This window comes from Pleurodeles waltl, chromosome 9 (assembly GCF_031143425.1).
Source record: "Pleurodeles waltl isolate 20211129_DDA chromosome 9, aPleWal1.hap1.20221129, whole genome shotgun sequence".
In the NCBI taxonomy this organism is placed as follows: domain Eukaryota; kingdom Metazoa; phylum Chordata; class Amphibia; order Caudata; family Salamandridae; genus Pleurodeles; species Pleurodeles waltl.
The window spans coordinates 375,112,933-375,131,460 of record NC_090448.1 but is presented as its reverse complement, the minus strand read 5'-3'; the positions used below and the strand labels follow the sequence as shown (position 1 = coordinate 375,131,460).

General features: G+C 44.2%; 1 protein-coding gene across 2 annotated transcripts in view; it reads left to right on the top strand.

Moving 5' to 3' along the window:
- The window catches only part of CAPNS1 (calpain small subunit 1), a 110,781-nt gene extending 96,658 nt beyond the window's left edge, over positions 1–14,123 (top strand). For both annotated transcript variants that reach the window (XM_069206963.1, XM_069206964.1), the window contains exons 5-11: positions 850–907; positions 1,139–1,203; positions 8,130–8,198; positions 8,734–8,812; positions 9,416–9,532; positions 13,204–13,262; positions 13,517–14,123. In XM_069206963.1, the coding sequence (XP_069063064.1) occupies positions 850–907; positions 1,139–1,203; positions 8,130–8,198; positions 8,734–8,812; positions 9,416–9,532; positions 13,204–13,262; positions 13,517–13,543 (474 nt within the window). In that variant the 3' untranslated portion in view covers positions 13,544–14,123. The remainder of the gene's footprint in view (positions 1–849; positions 908–1,138; positions 1,204–8,129; positions 8,199–8,733; positions 8,813–9,415; positions 9,533–13,203; positions 13,263–13,516) is intronic.
- The last annotated feature ends 4,405 nt before the right edge of the window (positions 14,124–18,528 follow it).

The following is an 18,528-nucleotide window of genomic DNA, read 5'->3' as shown; positions in this document are numbered from 1 at the left end:
GAGGCACATAGGCAGAACGATTTGGTTGTAATAAAATAATAAATGTAGTATTTCGACGGGAAAAAATTAATGCAGGGTTATCTTATAAGGAAATTTTAGGTTTAGGGTGGAAATGCCTGAACAATTGACTGTTAAACGTATATCTTTACCATCTCTTTGTGAAAAAACAGACGACTTGACTCTTAGCAGAAATACTTAACAGTATTTGTATTTTCTAGATAGTAGATTTTTGTAGTCTTTGGGGTGATGGTACCTTCTTCTCAGGAATAAGTACATTTTCCTAGAATGGCCATAAGAGTGTGGGGGATGGCACAAGAAGTATTGTCTTTTTTTTAGGCTCATCTTACATCTAAAGTCGACTCTACATTGACTTATTTGCACCTTTTGTACATGCATAACGGACATTTTTCTCTGAAATAAAAGAATCTGGGTCTGGCAGTATGCCATCTATATTGGTTCATAGAAGGCTAACAGTATTCCTTGAAGGAAAGTATAACTATTTACAAAAAAAAACCTCGAGGGGGGGGGGGGGGGGGGGACATACGATTTCACCACATTATTCCTGCACAAATATCAACCATTCTCAAACTCCAGGTACTGCTCTGTGAACGTAGGTTAGTTGTGCAACTACCACATCGGCAGTGTTGCTGCCAATGTTTCGATCTAATCAACCTTGTTGTAGTAGTGTATCCATACTTTGCCTTACCACCACCCTCAAATTCCAGCAGCCATCTGGGTTTAGGTCCTTAAAACTGCATGGTGCATGGCCCTAGCATCTGCCCTGAGAATGTAAATCTGATATGTGTTGGTGTTTGCTCCGCTATCCCGTCTTCTGTTTGTATTTCCTAGGATATGGAAGTGAGTCCGACAGAGTTGATGGGAATTTTAAACAAAGTTGTCACTCGACGTAAGTACTGCAACAATTTGAGTTTGGTATCCTAAATGAGTAATGCTAGTGTTACTATTATAGAAGTTCTGGGCTAACAGTAGAACACTTTGGGAATTAGAAAGGTTACAACACTGAATTGTCCGAAAGTAGATTCTAGTAAAACTTGGCATAGTGCTTTTAAGGTACTTATCTGAAGGCTTCCTGTTGCAGATGTTTCCTAAACTTTTTCTACCCCATCATACATTGTAGATGCAGACCTCAAGACGGATGGATTCAGCATTGACTCTTGTCGTAGCATGGTGGCTGTCATGGATGTATCCTTTTGTTAAATACAAAATAAGCTTTGAAACGTGACTCTGGGTGTGAGTTTATTGTCAGTGAAATGGAAACTACGACAGATGTAATCCCTTTGGGGTTTGACTTGTCTTCATGTCTCCCATGCCTATGAGTTCTGATTTTAGCTCTTCCCCCTTAACCGTTAATCATCACTTTCTCTTACCTGTTGGTTTGGAGTATAGGAGTCCAGATCTGAACTCTGGGCTCTTCTGATCTGACACTGAAACTTTCAATCCTGGCATGAAGGTCCTTACTCGTTCCTGAGTTTGAGTTTTTGCAGAAAAACTGCTATTCTGTAGCTATCCACGTTGCTTTGTTTTCGTTTAGTTAATTTATTTTATATTAAACTGCTGCGTTTGATAAGTATTTTTATGATTTAGTGGAAGAAAACATTTATATGGTTTCATCATTGCCCAAAGATGGGAATTAAGTGCAAAGACTGGGGGCTTATTTCTCCCCAGTCTGTCAATCGTTCTCTCTTCTCTTTTGCTTTTAAAAAAAAAAAAATAATAATTCTACCCTCGGGTCTTGATAAACTTTTACACTCGTTTCCAGTGCTGAATTGGACCTCATATGTCTCGTTGTGTGGAGATCTCCCCATTTTTAGGGCCTCACTGGGACGTAGATTAATGGCCACTGGTCACTACAAAAAATGCATATGGAGCATCTACAATTTAATATGAATCCTCCGATTGGCAACAAAAGCTTTTAAAACCTTTCTCCACTTAGAAGACTATCCGCACTTGCACCCTTCTTCGAGCACTGTACAACTAGAAAGTAGGGAAATGCCAACAAAATGTGTTCTGTTTAAATGCCTAGAACCTCTTGAGGAGCATCAGCACAATTATTTTGGCAAAGGCGTTTCCCCAAATGTCCCGTTGTATGTGAAGCAGCGATGCAGGGTGGCTTTCTGCTTTAGGCAGTGGGTAAGAAGGGTAGATGATTCTGACTGTTCGGTGGCATGTGTAGCTGCAGATACACATGCTGTGCTTGGTCCGCCGTCTGGTGTTGGGTCGGAGTGTTACAAGTTGTTTTTCTTCGAAGAAGTCTTTTCGAGTGACGAGACCGAGGGACTCCTCCCACTTCGGTTCCATTGCGCATGGGCGTCGACTCCATCTTAGATTGTTTTTTTTCCGCCATCGGGTTCGGACGTGTTCCTTTTCGCTCCGTGTTTCGGGTCGGAAAGTTAGTCAGAATCAACGGAAAATTTGTCGGTATTGTTTCGTTCGGTATCGGGATAGTTAGGGCAAATCGACACCGAGCCTTAAAGAGCTCCGGTAGCCCTTCGGGATATTTTCGATCCCCTGTCGGGGCCTGGTCGGCCCGACCGCGTGCAACATCGAGACTGATGGAACGGACCCCGTTCCGATTCTGTCCTAAATGCCACAGTAAATATCCTTATACAGACCAACATTTGGTCTGTAACTTGTGCCTGTCCCCCGAGCACAAGGAAGAGTTGTGTGAGGCCTGTCGCGCGTTTCGGTCGAGAAAAACGCTCAGGGACTGAAGAGCCAGGAGGTTGCAGATGGCTTCCACGCCGACAGGACAACAAGGGTTCGAGGAGGAGGAAGAAGAAGAAACTTTCTCCATCCGCAAATCGGATTCCAAAGAATTCGACGTCGACGAGCAACCAACCGTGAGTAAGACGTCGAAAGAAAGATCACACGAAAAAACAAAGCCCAGGGGACGCCATTGCCAACAGGCCATGGCATAACCCATAAAGTAGGTGACCGTCCATCGGCACCGAAAAAGGGCGAGCTGGTGCCGAAGTCGTCCGACTCAGGTCGAGACACAGGCACGCAACACTCTCGGGACCGAGAGAGTGGTGCAGAAAAGGCTCGACACAGAGACAGCGGCACCGAAGCTGCTCGGCACAGAGATAGCGGCACCGAAGATGGTCGGCACCGAGAGGCCAAGACACCGAAAAAGAGAAAGATCTCGTCTGAGCCGAAAACAACTAAAGACACGGTTTTGGTGCCAAAACACCCGGCAACCGAACCAAAAACCAGTTCCTACTCAGAGGAACAATCACTGTCCTCCCAACTAAAAAGACACAGATTTGAGGAGGAATTACAAACTACAGAGGTAGATCACACGCAAAAGCGGATCTTTATCCAAAGGGGTACAGGGAAAATCAGCACTCTTCCCCCAATCAGAAGGAAAAGGATACTTGACTTCCAGCAACAAGACAAGCCACCACAAGCAAAGGTGGTAAAGAGGGTAACTCCACCACCCTCTCCACCACAGTCAACTCATGTATCACCGGCACAGACTCCACCACAATCACCAGCTCATACCACCATGAGCCAGGATGATCAGGAAGCATGGGACCTCTATGATGCTCCAGTATCGGACAATAGTCCAGAGTCGTACCCAACTAAACCCTCACCACCTGAGGACAGTACAGCATATGCACAGGTGGTAGCTAGGGCAGCCGAATTTCATAATGTATCTCTACATTCGGAGCCTATTGAGGATGACTTCCTCTTTAACACCCTGTCCTCCACCCACAGCCATTATCAAAGCCTTCCCATGGCCCCGGGAATGCTAAGGAACTCTAAACAGATTTTCAAGGAGCCTGTTAAAAGCAGAGCAATAACTCCAAGGGTGGAGAAAAAATACAAGGCACCGCCCACAGACCCTGCTTTTATTACATCACAACTGACACCAGATTCAGTAGTCGTAGGAGCAGCTCGTAAAAGAGCCAACTCGCATACATCAGGCGACGCACCACCTCCGGACAAGGAGAGCCGCAAGTTTGATGCAGCTGGGAAAAGGGTTGCAGCACAAGCTGCAAATCAGTGACGCATCGCCAACTCGCAAGCACTCCTAGCGCGATACGACAGGGCCCATTGGGACGAGATGCAGCATCTCATCGAGCACCTCCCCAAAGAATTCCAGAAACGAGCCAAACAAGTGGTTGAAGAGTGGCAAAATATCTCCAACAACCAAATACGTTCTTCTATGGATGCAGCAGATACAGCTGCAAGAACAATAAATACTGCTGTGACAATAAGGAGGCACGCATGGCTGCGCACATCTGGCTTCAAACCTGAGATACAACAGGCAGTGCTCAATATGCCGTTCAATGAACAGCAATTGTTTGGCCCAGAAGTGGACACTGCAATTGAAAAATTAAAGAAGGACACTGACACAGCCAAAGCCATGGGCGCACTCTATTCCCCGCAGGGCAGAGGCACATTTGGCACATTTCGCAAAACAACTTTCAGAGGAGGGTTTCGAGGTCAAGCCACAGAAGCCAGCACCTCACAAACAAGACCACCTACCTACCAGGGACAATATCAAAGGGGTGGCTTTCGAGGCCAATACAGAGGGGGCCAATTCCCAAGAAACCGGGGAAAGTTTCAAGGTCCCAAAACCCCTCAAAATAAACAGTGACTCACAGGTCACACAACCCCTTCACACAACACCAGTGGGGGGAAGACTAAGCCAGTTCCACAAATCATGGGAGGAAATAACAACAGACACTTGGGTCTTAGCAATTATCCAACATGGTTATTGCATAGAATTTCTCCAACTCCCTCCAAACGTCCCACCGAAAACACACAATATGTCAAAACAGCATATAGACCTTCTAGGACTAGAAGTTCAAGCATTACTGCAAAAAGACGCAATAGAATTAGTACCAAAAACACAAAAGAACACAGGAGTTTACTCACTGTACTTTCTAATACCGAAAAAGGACAAAAGTCTGAGACCAATATTTCATCTCAGAACACTAAACACCTACATCAAATCAGACCACTTTCACATGGTCACGTTACAAGACGTAATACCACTACTGAAACAGCAAGACTACATGACAACGTTAGATCTAAAAGGCGCGTATTTCCATATACCGATACATCCCTCGCACAGGAAATACCTAAGGTTCGTATTCAAAGGAATACATTACCAATTCAAAGTGTTGCCATTCGGAATAACATCAGCACCAAGAGTCTTTACAAAATGTCTAGCAGTAGTAGCTGCACATATCAGGAGGCAGCAAATACAAGTGTTCCCGTACCTAGACGATTGGTTAATCAAAACCAACTCGCTAACAAAGTGTTCACACCACACAGATTATGTTATACAAACCCTTTACAAACTGGGTTTCTCCATCAACTATGCAAAGTCACACCTTTTGCCGTGTCAAACACAGTAATACTTAGGAGCGACAATCAACACAACAAAAGGAATAGCCACTCCAAGTCCACAAAGGGTTCAAAATGTTCACAAGGTGATACAAGCTATGTATCCAACACAATAGATACACGCAAAGATGGTATTAAAACTCCTAGGCATGATATCCTCATTCATAGCCATTGTCCAAAACGCAAGATTGCACATGCGGCCCTTACAACAGTGCCTAGCATCACAATGGTCACATGCACAGGGTCAACTTCTAAATCTGGTGTTGATAGACCGCCAAACATACATCTCGCTTCTATGGTGGAACAGTACAAATTTAAACAAAGGGCAGCCTTTCCAAGACCCAGTGCCACAATACGTGATAACAGATGCTTCCATGACAGGGTGGGGAGCACACCTCAATCAACACAGCATCCAAGGACAATGGGACGTACATCAAAGAAAGTTTCATATAAATCACCTAGAATTGTTAGCAGTATTTCTAGCGTTGAAAGCATTCCAACCAATGATAACCCACAAATACATTCTTGTCAAAACAGACAACATGACGACAATGTATTATTTAAACAAACAGGGGGGAACACACTCGACACAATTGTCTCCTAACACAAAAAATATGGCATTGGGCAATTCACAACCACATTCGCCTAATAGCACAGTTTATTCCAGGGATCCAGAACCGGCTAGCAGACAATCTCTCGGGATCATCAACAGGTCCACCAATGGGAAATTCACTCCCAAATCCTGAACACTTACTTCCAAATTTAGGGAACACCTCAAATGGATCTATTTGCAACAAAAGAAAACGCAAAATGCCAAAACTTCGCATCCAGGTTCCCACACCGGCAATCTCAAGGCAATGCTCTATGGATGAATTGGTCAGGGATATTTGCGTACGCTTTTCCCCCCCTCTCCCTCTCCTTCCATATCTAGTAAACAGATTGAGTCAAAACAAACTCAAACTCATACTAATAGCACCAACATGGGCAAGACAACCTTGGTATACCACACTACTAGACCTGTCAGTAGTACCTCATGTCAAACTACCCAACAGGCCAGATCTGTTAACACAACACAAACAGATCAGGCATCCAAACCCAGCATCGCTGAATCTAGCAATTTGGCTCCTGAAATCCTAGAATTTGGACACTTAAACCTCACACAAGAGTGTATTGAGGTCATAAAACAAGCTAGACCATCCACTAGACACTGCTATGCAAGTAAATGGAAAAGATTTGTTTGGTACTGCCATAATAATCAAGTCCAACCATTGCATGCATCTCCAAAAGATGTAGTAGGATATTTACTACATTTACAAAAATCAAATCTAGCTTTCTCTTCCATAAAAATACATCTCGCAGCAATATCTGCTTACCTGCAGATTACCCATTCAACTTCCCTATTTAGAATACCTGTCATTAAAGCGTTTATGGAGGGCCTAAAGAGAATTATACCACCAAGGACACCACCTGTTCCTTCATGGAACCTCAACATTGTCTTAACAAGGCTCATGGGTCCACCTTTCGAACCCATGCATTCTTGTGAAATGCAATACTTAACGTGGAAAGTTACATTTCTCATTGCCATCACATCTCTAAGAAGAGTAAGTGAAATACAGGTGTTTACCATACAAGAACCATTTATTCAAATACACAAAAATAAGGTCGTTCTAAGAACAAATCCAAAATTCTTACCAAAGGTTATCTCACCGTTCCACTTAAACCAAACAGTGGAATTACCAGTGTTCTTCCCACAGCCAGATTCAATAGCTGAAAGAGCACTACATACATTAGACATCAAGAGAGCGCTAATGTACTACATTGACAGGACAAAAGAAATTAGGAAGACAAAACAACTATTTATTGCCTTCCAAAAACCTCATACAGGAAATCCAATTTCAAAACAAGGTATCGCCAGATGGATAGTAAAGTGCATCCAAACCTGCTATCTTAAAGCAAAGAGAGAACTGCCTATTACACCAAAGGCACACTCAACCAGAAAGAAAGGTGCTACTATGGCCTTTCTAGGAAATATTCCAATGACCGAAATATGTAAGGCAGCAACATGGTCTACGCCTCATACATTTACTAAACACTACTGTGTAGATGTGTTATCTGCACAACAGGCCACAGTAGGTCAAGCCGTACTAAGAACTTTATTTCAAACTACTTCCACTCCTACAGGCTGAACCACCGCTTTTTGGGAGATAACTGCTTACTAGTCTATGCACAGCATGTGTATCTGCAGCTACACATGCCACCGAACGGAAAATGTCACTTACCCAGTGTACATCTGTTCGTGGCATTAGTCGCTGCAGATTCACATGCGCCCACCCTCCTCCCCGGGAGCCTATAGCCGTTTAGAAGTAGATCTTGAACATTTGTACATTTGTAAATATATTACATTAAACCTTCATTTTGTACATACGTATTTATTCCATTGCATGGGCACTATTATTAGCATACACAACTCCTACCTCACACTCTGCGGGGAAAACAATCTAAGATGGAGTCGACGCCCATGCGCAATGGAACCGAAGTGGGAGGAGTCCCTCGGTCTCGTCACTCGAAAAGACTTCTTCGAAGAAAAACAACTTGTAACACTCCGACCCAACACCAGACGGCGGACTATGCACAGCATGTGAATCTGCAGCGACTAATGCCACGAACAGATGTACACTGGGTAAGTGACATTTTCCTTCTGTATCGGCATTTTGACGACAGTTATTTTTCCTTAATCATGCCGTTAACAGAGCGACAGCACTGGAAAACTGGGATTCGGTGAATTCAAGTATTTATGGGACAATATCAAGAAGTGGCAGGTATTTAGACATTGGCATTATTGCACCATAAGGCACGCTTTGGCACAAGCGTGCATCAAAACAGGCCCCTTGTGGTATATTGATCTAAATTGACTCAACAGCTCATATAAGAGTAAATCCACCCACCCACCCTGATCAAACACTCCCTAAGCTTAAACTAAGTTACACACGTCTACCAACCCATTGCTGCTTACCACTCAAAAACATGTGTACCTGCTTCTCCGAACTCTCTGGGACCAAAGTTCCCACCTTCAGGGCACACCTATGTATTTACACGACAACAAGCCTGAGCTGTTCTTCCTTGTATTCTGCAAACTCCATTTTGCCTTCCCCCTTGCTGTTTCTATGGCAGCCATTTTGTACCCTCTATTATCCTGTTCTCCTGAGGCTGAACGAAGCAGCGTTTCTCTCCTAGTTATGATGCATGCCTTGATCTAGGAGACCAGCTTCATTTTGAGCTCCGCTTGTGAAAATAGAATCCACATTTGTGGGTTCTCTGTTAGTTTATAATGCTCAATTCCGCCTTCTCTTGTAGGCTGTTTACAAACGATATGATGCTGACAGGTCTGGGACCATTGGCAGGTCAGAGCTGCCGGGGGCCTTCGAAGCTGCAGGTAAGTTACAACCATTGCATTTCAGTCGGAAAAATCAAATTGCACAATACTTACTGGGAACGAATGAGCTAGAATAAATGTATTGCATAATGCTGTGTGTGGAAACTAGATTATAGGAGTAGGGCTTAGGAATCACATGTATTAAAGTCTCTAGAAAGGGTTTGGTGTTTGAAAATATGGGCAGGCAGTGTGATGGACACTTACAGAAGTGAAGCTGTTCCAATTGTCACTGCTGTCTGGGGGAAGTTCCATAACACGTAGAATTTGCTTAGCCAGGCAATACAATTGCTCAATCTCCTTTTGGTCGGGGGTGGGGGGGGGGGGGGGGGAGTCTGAAATGGTGAAAGAAAACGTTGGTCGTGAAGTTAGCTCTTAGCAGTCATTGGGAAGTCTGCACGTTTTCTTTTAAGGAGTTTTTGCTTTTCTTCCATGAAAAGGCAGCTGGCAGAAACTGGCAGGTTGAATGCTATCCGTCTGTCCTATTTTATTTTTGTGTTTTGCTCTACCACTTGTCATTCTTGTTTATACCACAACTCTCTAAACTAAACTAGTTTGTATTTTCCAACCCTAATTCTTCTGGCTCCTTTTCTGTCTCAATTGCAGGGTTTCGGCTGAATGACCAGCTCTACAATATGATTGTTCGTAGATACTCTGATGAAAGTGGAAACATGGACTTTGACAACTATATCAGCTGCCTCGTGCGACTGGACGCCATGTTCCGTATGTATTCTTGCAATGTCTATTTCATTAGAGCTCAAACTCTATCACACCTTAACTGATGACAGACTCTGTCCTCTGCTCAAGTAATATATTTTCTTCCGTGGAAATTGCCTATTTTCATTCCGGAACACCTTCGTAGAAGCATTTGCATTTTTAGCTCTGACGTTCCTGACCCCAGGGTATTGCAGGGCTGCGGCCTTGGATAGGCTGAACACACAGCAGGAAGGATAGACCTCCACACAGTCAGTCCCAAGTAGGTTATATTGAAAAGAAAGACATTGACAGTAAAATTGGAGTGACCCTTATTGGAGGAAAAAAGTGAGGATCAGAAGGGAGCACCACAGGCAAAAGGAGGAGTAATAACAGTAATATCAAACATGCACAATCCTGTTAAGGAAGGTGAAAGATAAATTGCGAAGTAGGCGATCTAGATCGGGCATGTACATCGTAGGTCCAGGGCGGACAAATCCATGTCATATTATCAGGATAAACACTCACTAAGTCTCTTACTTGAGATTCCCAGTATGCAAGTGTCTCGTCTGTGAATATTGTGATAATCTGGCATGGATCTGGACCACCAAGACTTACAGTGGACGCTGCGGATATAGTTACACTGTGGTTGGACAAGAAGCAACCACTAACTGAGGGCTGAGCTTAAGGATTGAGAAAATATAAATATGCATCTTTCTGGTTGGGTAAGCAAACGGTACCACTTATCAAAAGGAACTTTGAGAAAACCAGGACAAATGTGGAACCGGAAAAATATACGGGTGCAGTCAGGAGACCACTCCACCCCCCCTTACCTCTAAATTTACTCTCACAATTCCAGATGAATGTTCTTCTGTCATAGTCCATACACAACACTTTGAGCTCAGAGAAGCAACCCACCCTGCCACTCTGGCGTGTATTTTCAACACATGGAAAACTACACAGCAAACCAACAACTGAAGTAAATGATGCAAAGGGCCAGATGTGGCAATCCAGGCACTCTTTCATCGTCTAAATACGACAGCTAGAGTAGCTGCAGCGCACTGACCTCCAGAGCATTATGTCCTTCCTCAGCAATCTTTGCCCATGGGTTATGATCTGTATGGCTGTCTGTAAATGGTATTTTCAAACCACAAAATGTGAAGTGGAAAGCAAAAACTCAGTTCGATAGAAAATCCACCAACCCTCTAACTTGAGTATTCTCATACTAATAGAGTAAGGAAAACCAACAGTAACTTACTGTTCACCATAGCCATGAACAGGAGCTTTCAACTCCTCAAAGAAATACGCTCCGCGTCCATATTCTGTGAGAGCAAAATTCATGGGGAGGTTAGAACACAGCCAAGAGTTCCCACGATCCTAGGACAACGATGTGGTTGCGTTTCAAGCTGCCCTCAAATACGTTGACCACCTTCTGTTCCACTTTTCATCACCAGTTTACAGGCTTGCTGGAGCCGCCCACAGCAGATTCAGTTGCCAGCAGTGAGTGCTCAAAAGAGCAACCAACGTAATCGGCACTAATGCTCAGCTTCCAAAACAATAGCAATAGTGGGGAAGAACGAGCATCCTTCTGAAAGCACCACAATACCCTCGTCTGCCATGAGTGAGTGACTGGTTGCACTGTGACTCCAGCACAATAACCTCTAACCCAGCAGAGGCCGTCAGCCGAAAGGTTTCAAAATAGCACAACACCCAGAACTGCCATGACCATTTCGCCATCTCTCGATCAAGTAACACAACCTATTACACCAAAAGCGGTATTACCTTCATTACCTTGGGGTGCAACAGGCGTGTATGCCCACTTTCTGCAACATCTGGCCTCTTAGTTACAGATATGGCCGCGAATGCTTAGGTAATCCCGTGTGTAATAAAGAGGAGGTCGACTCTATATTTGCAGTGACGTGATATCGAGGGGCTTTTCCCAGATTTGCATGGGTTGTGGCCACATGCGAATGATGAATTGTTTACTTTTTTGCCCGTGCCTTACTACAGATGTTAGTGCAGAGGTAAGGGAGATTTCAGGGGACAGACTGATTGTCCACCACGTTGAGGCGGCAGTCAGTCGTGGTGTCCTCGGAGGGGACCTCTCAAAAGCAGAAAAGGAGATCCCATGAATCTCCGCGGACAACCCTCTGCAGGTGGTTAGTTATTCACTGGCGCCCGCTGACGTGCAGGCGGTTTTCCGCTAACATAGTGGAGCGGCTTCGGGTAGCTAGCCCATCTTTCAGTAATGTACCGCCCTCAGGTCATTGGGGAGTTCACGTCTGTTCTGGGACCAGCACACGCATTGTGATGGGGCTCACTTACCCAGCCGTCGCCTATTGCATCACAGGCCACCTCAGTGTCCCCTTCAATATTAAAGTCTCCTACTATCAGACTACCCCTTGGCTGGAAGTCCATGAAGAGGAGTCCCGTGCAGTTTTCAAGTCTGGTCAATGCTCAGTTTGCTGCTAAACCCTCATTTCTGGTACACAGAATCCTAGAAGAAGAGAAAAGCCACCTTGTAGGACAGTGGAGGCTTGGTTCTCCACTAACTTGCCAACGTCTTTGTACCATTCCCAATGGCTGGGTAGCTTTACACAGACACGTACACGTGGGCATTTGCATGTGAATGGCAGACTTGCAGCAACACTTCTAGCCTTTCTCCTCTGAAGAGTTAAGTTGTCTCTATGTTGCCAGCCCAAGAGACTAATAAGTCCAACCACGTTTGAGCAGCGCCCCCACCCTTTCGTGTTGCCATGGGAACTGGGGACACCACTGAAGACTCATGAAAACAAATATGGTGTATGGTTCATTTCACTTCTGTTCTCTAACTACCATAGCTCATAACTGTAAAAAGAATAGCTTGTGATAAGTGGTGTTCACACTCCAGCAGACTGGCACCATGATGAATTCACAAGAGCATTGATGTGTTCCTGACTGCATTATCTTGGGTCCACAGCCTCTGTAGAAGTGATACACTCTAGTGAAGGCTGTCTGCAGTTTGACTAGGACACATGAACACCACCGCACACCCAAGCGGTAAGGGGATGCCATGGAGAATCTACCTTTGCAGGGATCTGCTTCTGCAGCTAGGGAAAAGAATGCGGGAACGGCAGGCAGTACCCAGCACCAACCACAGACCACCCCAAGATTATCAGCGTAAACGCCAAGTCAGTCATGCAGTGCCCGTTGTGGTTCTAAAAAGCTACAATTTTCGAAGCAGTATGTTCTAAATAGCGCCCTATTGTGATCAGTTGAAGGGCCTCCTGTCAGTATTGCCGAAACAACTTCCTTTTTGGACTTTGCAGATTGCCCTCCCTTTCAGCAAGTATCAGTTCCTGTGGTGGTCTGTTCCAGTTGGCTGCATGCAGAGGGAGACGAGAGCACCGTGAACATAAACAGTTGAATGTGTTGTGGCACCAAATCCGCCCCTTTTTTAATGTCCAGTTTGATGGTTTATGGTCTTTAATGGCTGTCCAGATGGATGGTTTTCCCCCTCCCAGTCCCAACAAAAGGTCATATCTCCCAGAGCCTCGATGGATCTAGCGCAGCTAAGTGGCCACAAAGCAGCATGTTGGCATATTTTAAACTAGAATGTAACTGACAATTGCAGCCTCGTTTCTGAGCTGCACTTCTGTCCAAGTGAACAGTTCAAATAACCAATGTGCCCCCTAATAACCTAATGTCCTCTCTCCCTGTAGGTGCCTTCAAAGCCTTGGATAAAGATGGGGATGGTAAAATCAAGGTCACCATGCAAGAGGTAGGTGGTGGTACTTGATGTACAATATTGTTTATTGCATCTGGAGTTCTATAAATTGTGAGGATGGGACCTTCCATCCCAGCCGCATGCACGTGATCAACAGTGAATAAAAGAACACAAGTGATTTTTAAGATCTAACACATGGGTTTTCTCAGCTTCCAGCTCATTGAGGGCAGGGGGGTCGGGAGGGAGTGATCTTGTTCACATCCGGCCTAGTATGCACAAATGACTGACTTTCTGCACTGTCATTACAGTGGCTGCAGCTGACAATGTACTCCTAAGGAGCTGACCTCACATATCGGAGTTCCCGCAGATCCCGGATTAGAGACGGATGCCAGCTTGTAACTCCTGCTCCGCATTTTCTCCGAGGGGAACGTGCCCCTCTGCTCCTACACACTGCTTACTACTTTTGAGTTATTTTTCTTTTCTTTGTATTTCCCAGTGATAGAGGACTATATCTGAATATTTTTATACAGACATTTGTTTATGTATCAACATTCGTGTCAGAAAACGCACGTTCCCGCTTTGGTTAAACTCTCTGAAATACTCCACGCTTACCGTGTAGCGCATAGGAGGAAAAATGCTGCTGCGTTATAGAGGCTTATCGACCCTTTTCTTCCTCTCATTTCATCCTCCACATCAGCCTCTCTTTAAAGACCACTACACCTCATTTTCATTACTGGTGCATTTGAACTGTGATGATTAAGCACACACACGCCCGCTACTCCACCTTACGGGGTTGAGATGTGCCTTGAGTTTTTGCAGACTGGTATGCAGCACTTCGGCACTCCATAGTTTTCTAAAGACAACTGTAATGTTCCTATTATAATAAAATTAGAGTTTCAAACACTTGTTATTCAATGATGTCTTGCTTGTTTGTTCTTTTGGACAGCTTTGTTACGTGCATGTTTTTGGATTTTTTTTCCCCCTTAAGAGAAATCCTCTAACAAATCCGGAGTAAACACGTTACTCCTTCCGGCATTACTAAATGCTAAAGCGCTGTATGTATTCCTGCGAATTCCAGTTGCGGGCTCTACCAGACCATGTAAATGTTGATATTAACAAAAAATATATACAATAAAAATACCCTGTATGTAGGACGCATGTCCTGGGTGCACGTGGTTGGACGGGTGTCTACCTGCTTTTTTCCCCCCCAGGGTGGACACCGTCTGCCCAGCCAAGAAGCTGGGCCCCACTGAAATATGCTGAGCTCGTCCCGGTGTAATTTTCAGACATTAGGACAGTCATCAGCGCCTGCATGTTATTTGTTTGCATTCCGAGTATTTACACAAATAACAGCTTAAATACCACGATTTTGTTATTTCTTTTATAGCGCTACTCATCCCAGTGCAGGGTTTCAGAGCGCTTCACATCACACGCACATACACTATACATTGACAATAAATCTTTTGTGTAAATTTATGTACAGGATATGTTACATGCAAATGACAGTGAGGGTTACAAGTTAAAGGAGTCACATGCCCTTTTTAGCTCACTGTGCTATTTTAGGATTACAATTTATGAACTGAAAGTAACAAGGATCTCTGTGGTTATAGCAGTAACCCACTTACCTAGCCACGTAAAATAAAGATCTGTCTTTTGCATGATGTTCTTTGTGGGAGACATATTAACCCTGTATGATACTTTGGTTCAAAACTGAGACTAGACACGACCCAGATCTCTTCAGCAAATGTGTTAACCTTCAGAACTATCTTACCACTATTACTTTTCCCTGAGATTTATTGGGCACACAAAGATCTGTGTAGCAGGAGCTTAATCCCATAAGATTTTAAAATGCAGACTTTGCAACCAATTAATTACAACAGATGTACTGCCTTATTTCTCCTTGTAGACAATTTCTTTGTGATAAGAGTTTAAAAAAATAAAATAAACATTTATAAGTTGAGGCCCAGATTTTGGGTTCGGGTGTGTCACTTCTTTGGCAAAAGGCTGATGCAAAATATCATTTAGTTAAATCTTCTACCGCACTCAGATATACTCATGGCAGCTCTGTTAAGCATATGTGTGAGGTCTTAAGATCTGATGTAACTTCTTGTGATGTCACTTCCTCTGAGGTTATGGTTTGCGGTGCCACTTCTATGATGCCACATGCTATGCCACGTACCATAATGTCCACAACCATGATGTCACTTGCATGCTGCCTAACTTAATCTCCCCACTTCTTTAGGGTCTAGCGTGCAAGCGCTGTGGTCTGTTGTAATCTCTCTGTGGGCTTTTGACCATGCCCGCTCTTGCTATTCGCTCATTGTTGTGCTTGTTTTAAATCTTCATTTTTATTGGTGCATTTTGTGAAATTACCTCGTGTGTGTGTGTGTGTGTTTGTTACTGGAGGAAAGTGCCCATGTGAGGCTCATTGGAGAGCGTATCCTGCGCAGACAGCATGGTAGTCGAGGGGTTAATATGGTAGAACTGGTGCTGATTTTAAATCCGCAGCTCTTGTTGCTGGTTTTCCTGTCAGGGTTAGGCTGGAATTGTAAAGACAGCATTGCTAAGGACTTTGGAAGGCGGAGCTTGTTTGTAAATGGGTGAGGCGGATGAATGGCTGATGTGCAAACATCACATTGCCAGCTGTCATTGTCCGGGGTGAGTCAGAGTGAGGGAGACAGCTGCGGTTTTTCCTGTTACACTGGTGAAACCAGCTCAGGTGGGGTAAAAAGGGCGAGGCTGTTAAGAAGCCTGGCCTGTCCTTTGGTTGTTTGAAAACTATGCAGTGTTTCCGGGGCCTCAAGAAAGTGGCAGTGCCTCGGGGACAAGATTCTGGGGGGAGGAGAAACTTGTATTTGCTTGTGTGCATGAAATAGGAGCACCGCAAGGCAAAGTTCCTATTTCCTAGCAGTTCACGCGTCCCTGCTGCCGCCTTGTGGCTAGTCTATTTTTTTCGACGCGAGCGTACATTCTTTTTTAGAATTTCACACACAGGGCAAAAATGCACGGTGTAAAATCATTTGTTTGCAATTTACGTATCTTAAGGTACAACTGTTAAGTACAACTGGACCTCCCTGTTTATATTTCAGTCAACAATCAGCGTTACAAACATTCAAAGTTCCCTAACCTGCTCAGTGCTGTTTTGAGGTCTCATAAAATAATAGTCCTCTTTTTTTTTTCTCTTACGTTTTCCTTCAAGTTGGGTTTATTCGCCTTCAGCCTCTGAAATGTAATCTTAAAGCAGGGCTGGACATGGGTCAGAAACACGCAGACCTCTGAGACTGCAGATTATGTTAAATTGTGTAACGTCGGCCAGTTATACGGTCTTGGATATCTGTGTGTAGATTTTTAGGTGTGTTTTGTTTGTGTCGCTGTCAAACGTGAGATGCCAAGGAAGTCACTGCAAATGATAAACTCAGGTTGTGAGCTTTTACTATCTGATGTTTCCCACCTCTCCCCATCCTGCAATCCTTGATGTGTTTATCCAGGTCTGCCCTAGGTCTCATGGTATCTTATTGTGATCCCCACTTCCCCAGTGTTGGTGCTTCTCTGCACAAATGTTACGTATTGTTCCCTGTTCAGTACAGGAATGCCATTTGTTGTATCAAAACGGCGTGTCACTGTCCCAGGTAAGATGCCATTGACTGTACCCGGTGATAGTATTTCAGCTTATTTCTTCAAGATCATTCCAAGATCCATATCTGTGCCTCTGTCTTTTCTAGCAAGCTCTGAAAATACACTTAGCTTTTACCCTCGTTTAAATAGTTCACTGCTAATCTATTTTCCAGCACACTTCAAAACCTTGTCAGAGATTTCTTTGCCTACTGTCCTCTTTAAAAAAAAAAAAAAAAAAAAAATGAAACCTAAACCTTGCTATTTCAGCAGTTCCTCTGTTAAGTGCACCGGAACTGAGAAGAGACGAGAATGATCTCAATCGGGCAACAAGTCCAAAATCTGGGAATGGCACCAACACCACTTCGATGCCAAAACACAAGTTTGCAACAACACATACATTGACGCAGAAAAAGACCAAACTGGCTTCAAGGGAGAAAAAGTCATTTGGTCTGAAGAAAAGCTCCTCATCAAGCCATTCGGAATCTAGATACCCATTGGCATCAGTAAATCAAAAACCTTAAAAGAACACTTTCAACTCTGAAGAAAGTCCACACTCCAGCTGAGGGTAAGACAAAGATGTTTTTCTGTCATAAACAATGCCAGTGAAACAGGCGAGAACAGCTCGAACACAGATGCCATCAAAAGAGGAAAGCAAGGTTTTTGAGGGAAAATATATATATATATATATATATATATATGTGTGTGTGTGTGTGTGTGTGTGTGTGTGTGTGTGTGTGTGTGTTAGATGGCATGTGTAGCTGCAGATACACATGCTGTGCATATATCGCCATCTAGTGTTGGACTCGAAGTGTTACAAGTTGTTTTTCTTCGAAGAAGCTTTTTTCGAGTCTCCAGGTCGAGTGACTCCTCTCGGTGATAGTGCGCATGAGTCCTTTGTTCGATTGTTTTCTTTCTGCTGTCTAGTTCCCTCTCGCTCTGGTTAGTTTTCGATTCGGTACTATCTAAACTTTTCTTTCCTTTTCCTCAGTGTTTGTATCTTTTTCAAACGTGTTTCTGACTACACTTGATCCGATTGTAGCACCTGGATTGATTAAATGCCCTTTCTAGCGCCCGTGCTCTCCTCGGGCCTACTGCATCACAGGCTCCTGGATCGGACTCCATTTAGATTCTGTCTTTGGTGCCACTCCAAGTTCCCCTACACCGACCAGCATTCAGTGTACAACCTCTGCCTTTCTCCCGACCACAAAGAAGAGACCTGCAAGGCATGTCAGTCTTTTTGAACAAAGAAGACCTTATAGGATCGAAGAGCAAGGTGGTAGAGATGGCATCGAAGTCCACTGAACAAATGGCCAACAACTTTGGTGAGGGACAGGCACAGACTGCAGTCTCCATCCGAGACTCTGACTGAGATTCAGATGAGGACAGCCACATACTCCATGTGGCGCAGTACGTGAGTACACCAGCCCCTTCTCATCCGAAACAATATAAAACATCAGAGAAGGCCTTGGGTTGACCACTGCTCGATGACCATGGTTTGACCCAAAAACAACAGATCATCTACTGACCCTCAGGTTGGGCACCGAAAAAGGCCAAGACTCATGCCCACAGACAGACTGCTACTCCTGTTTCGGAATTGAGTAGAAAGATGGAGACTTCCACTTCAGAACCGTGACGGCTTCACACCATATCGGATCCGAAACATTCACACTCCTGTTTGGAGTAGAAACATTAAATCCCTTCTTCG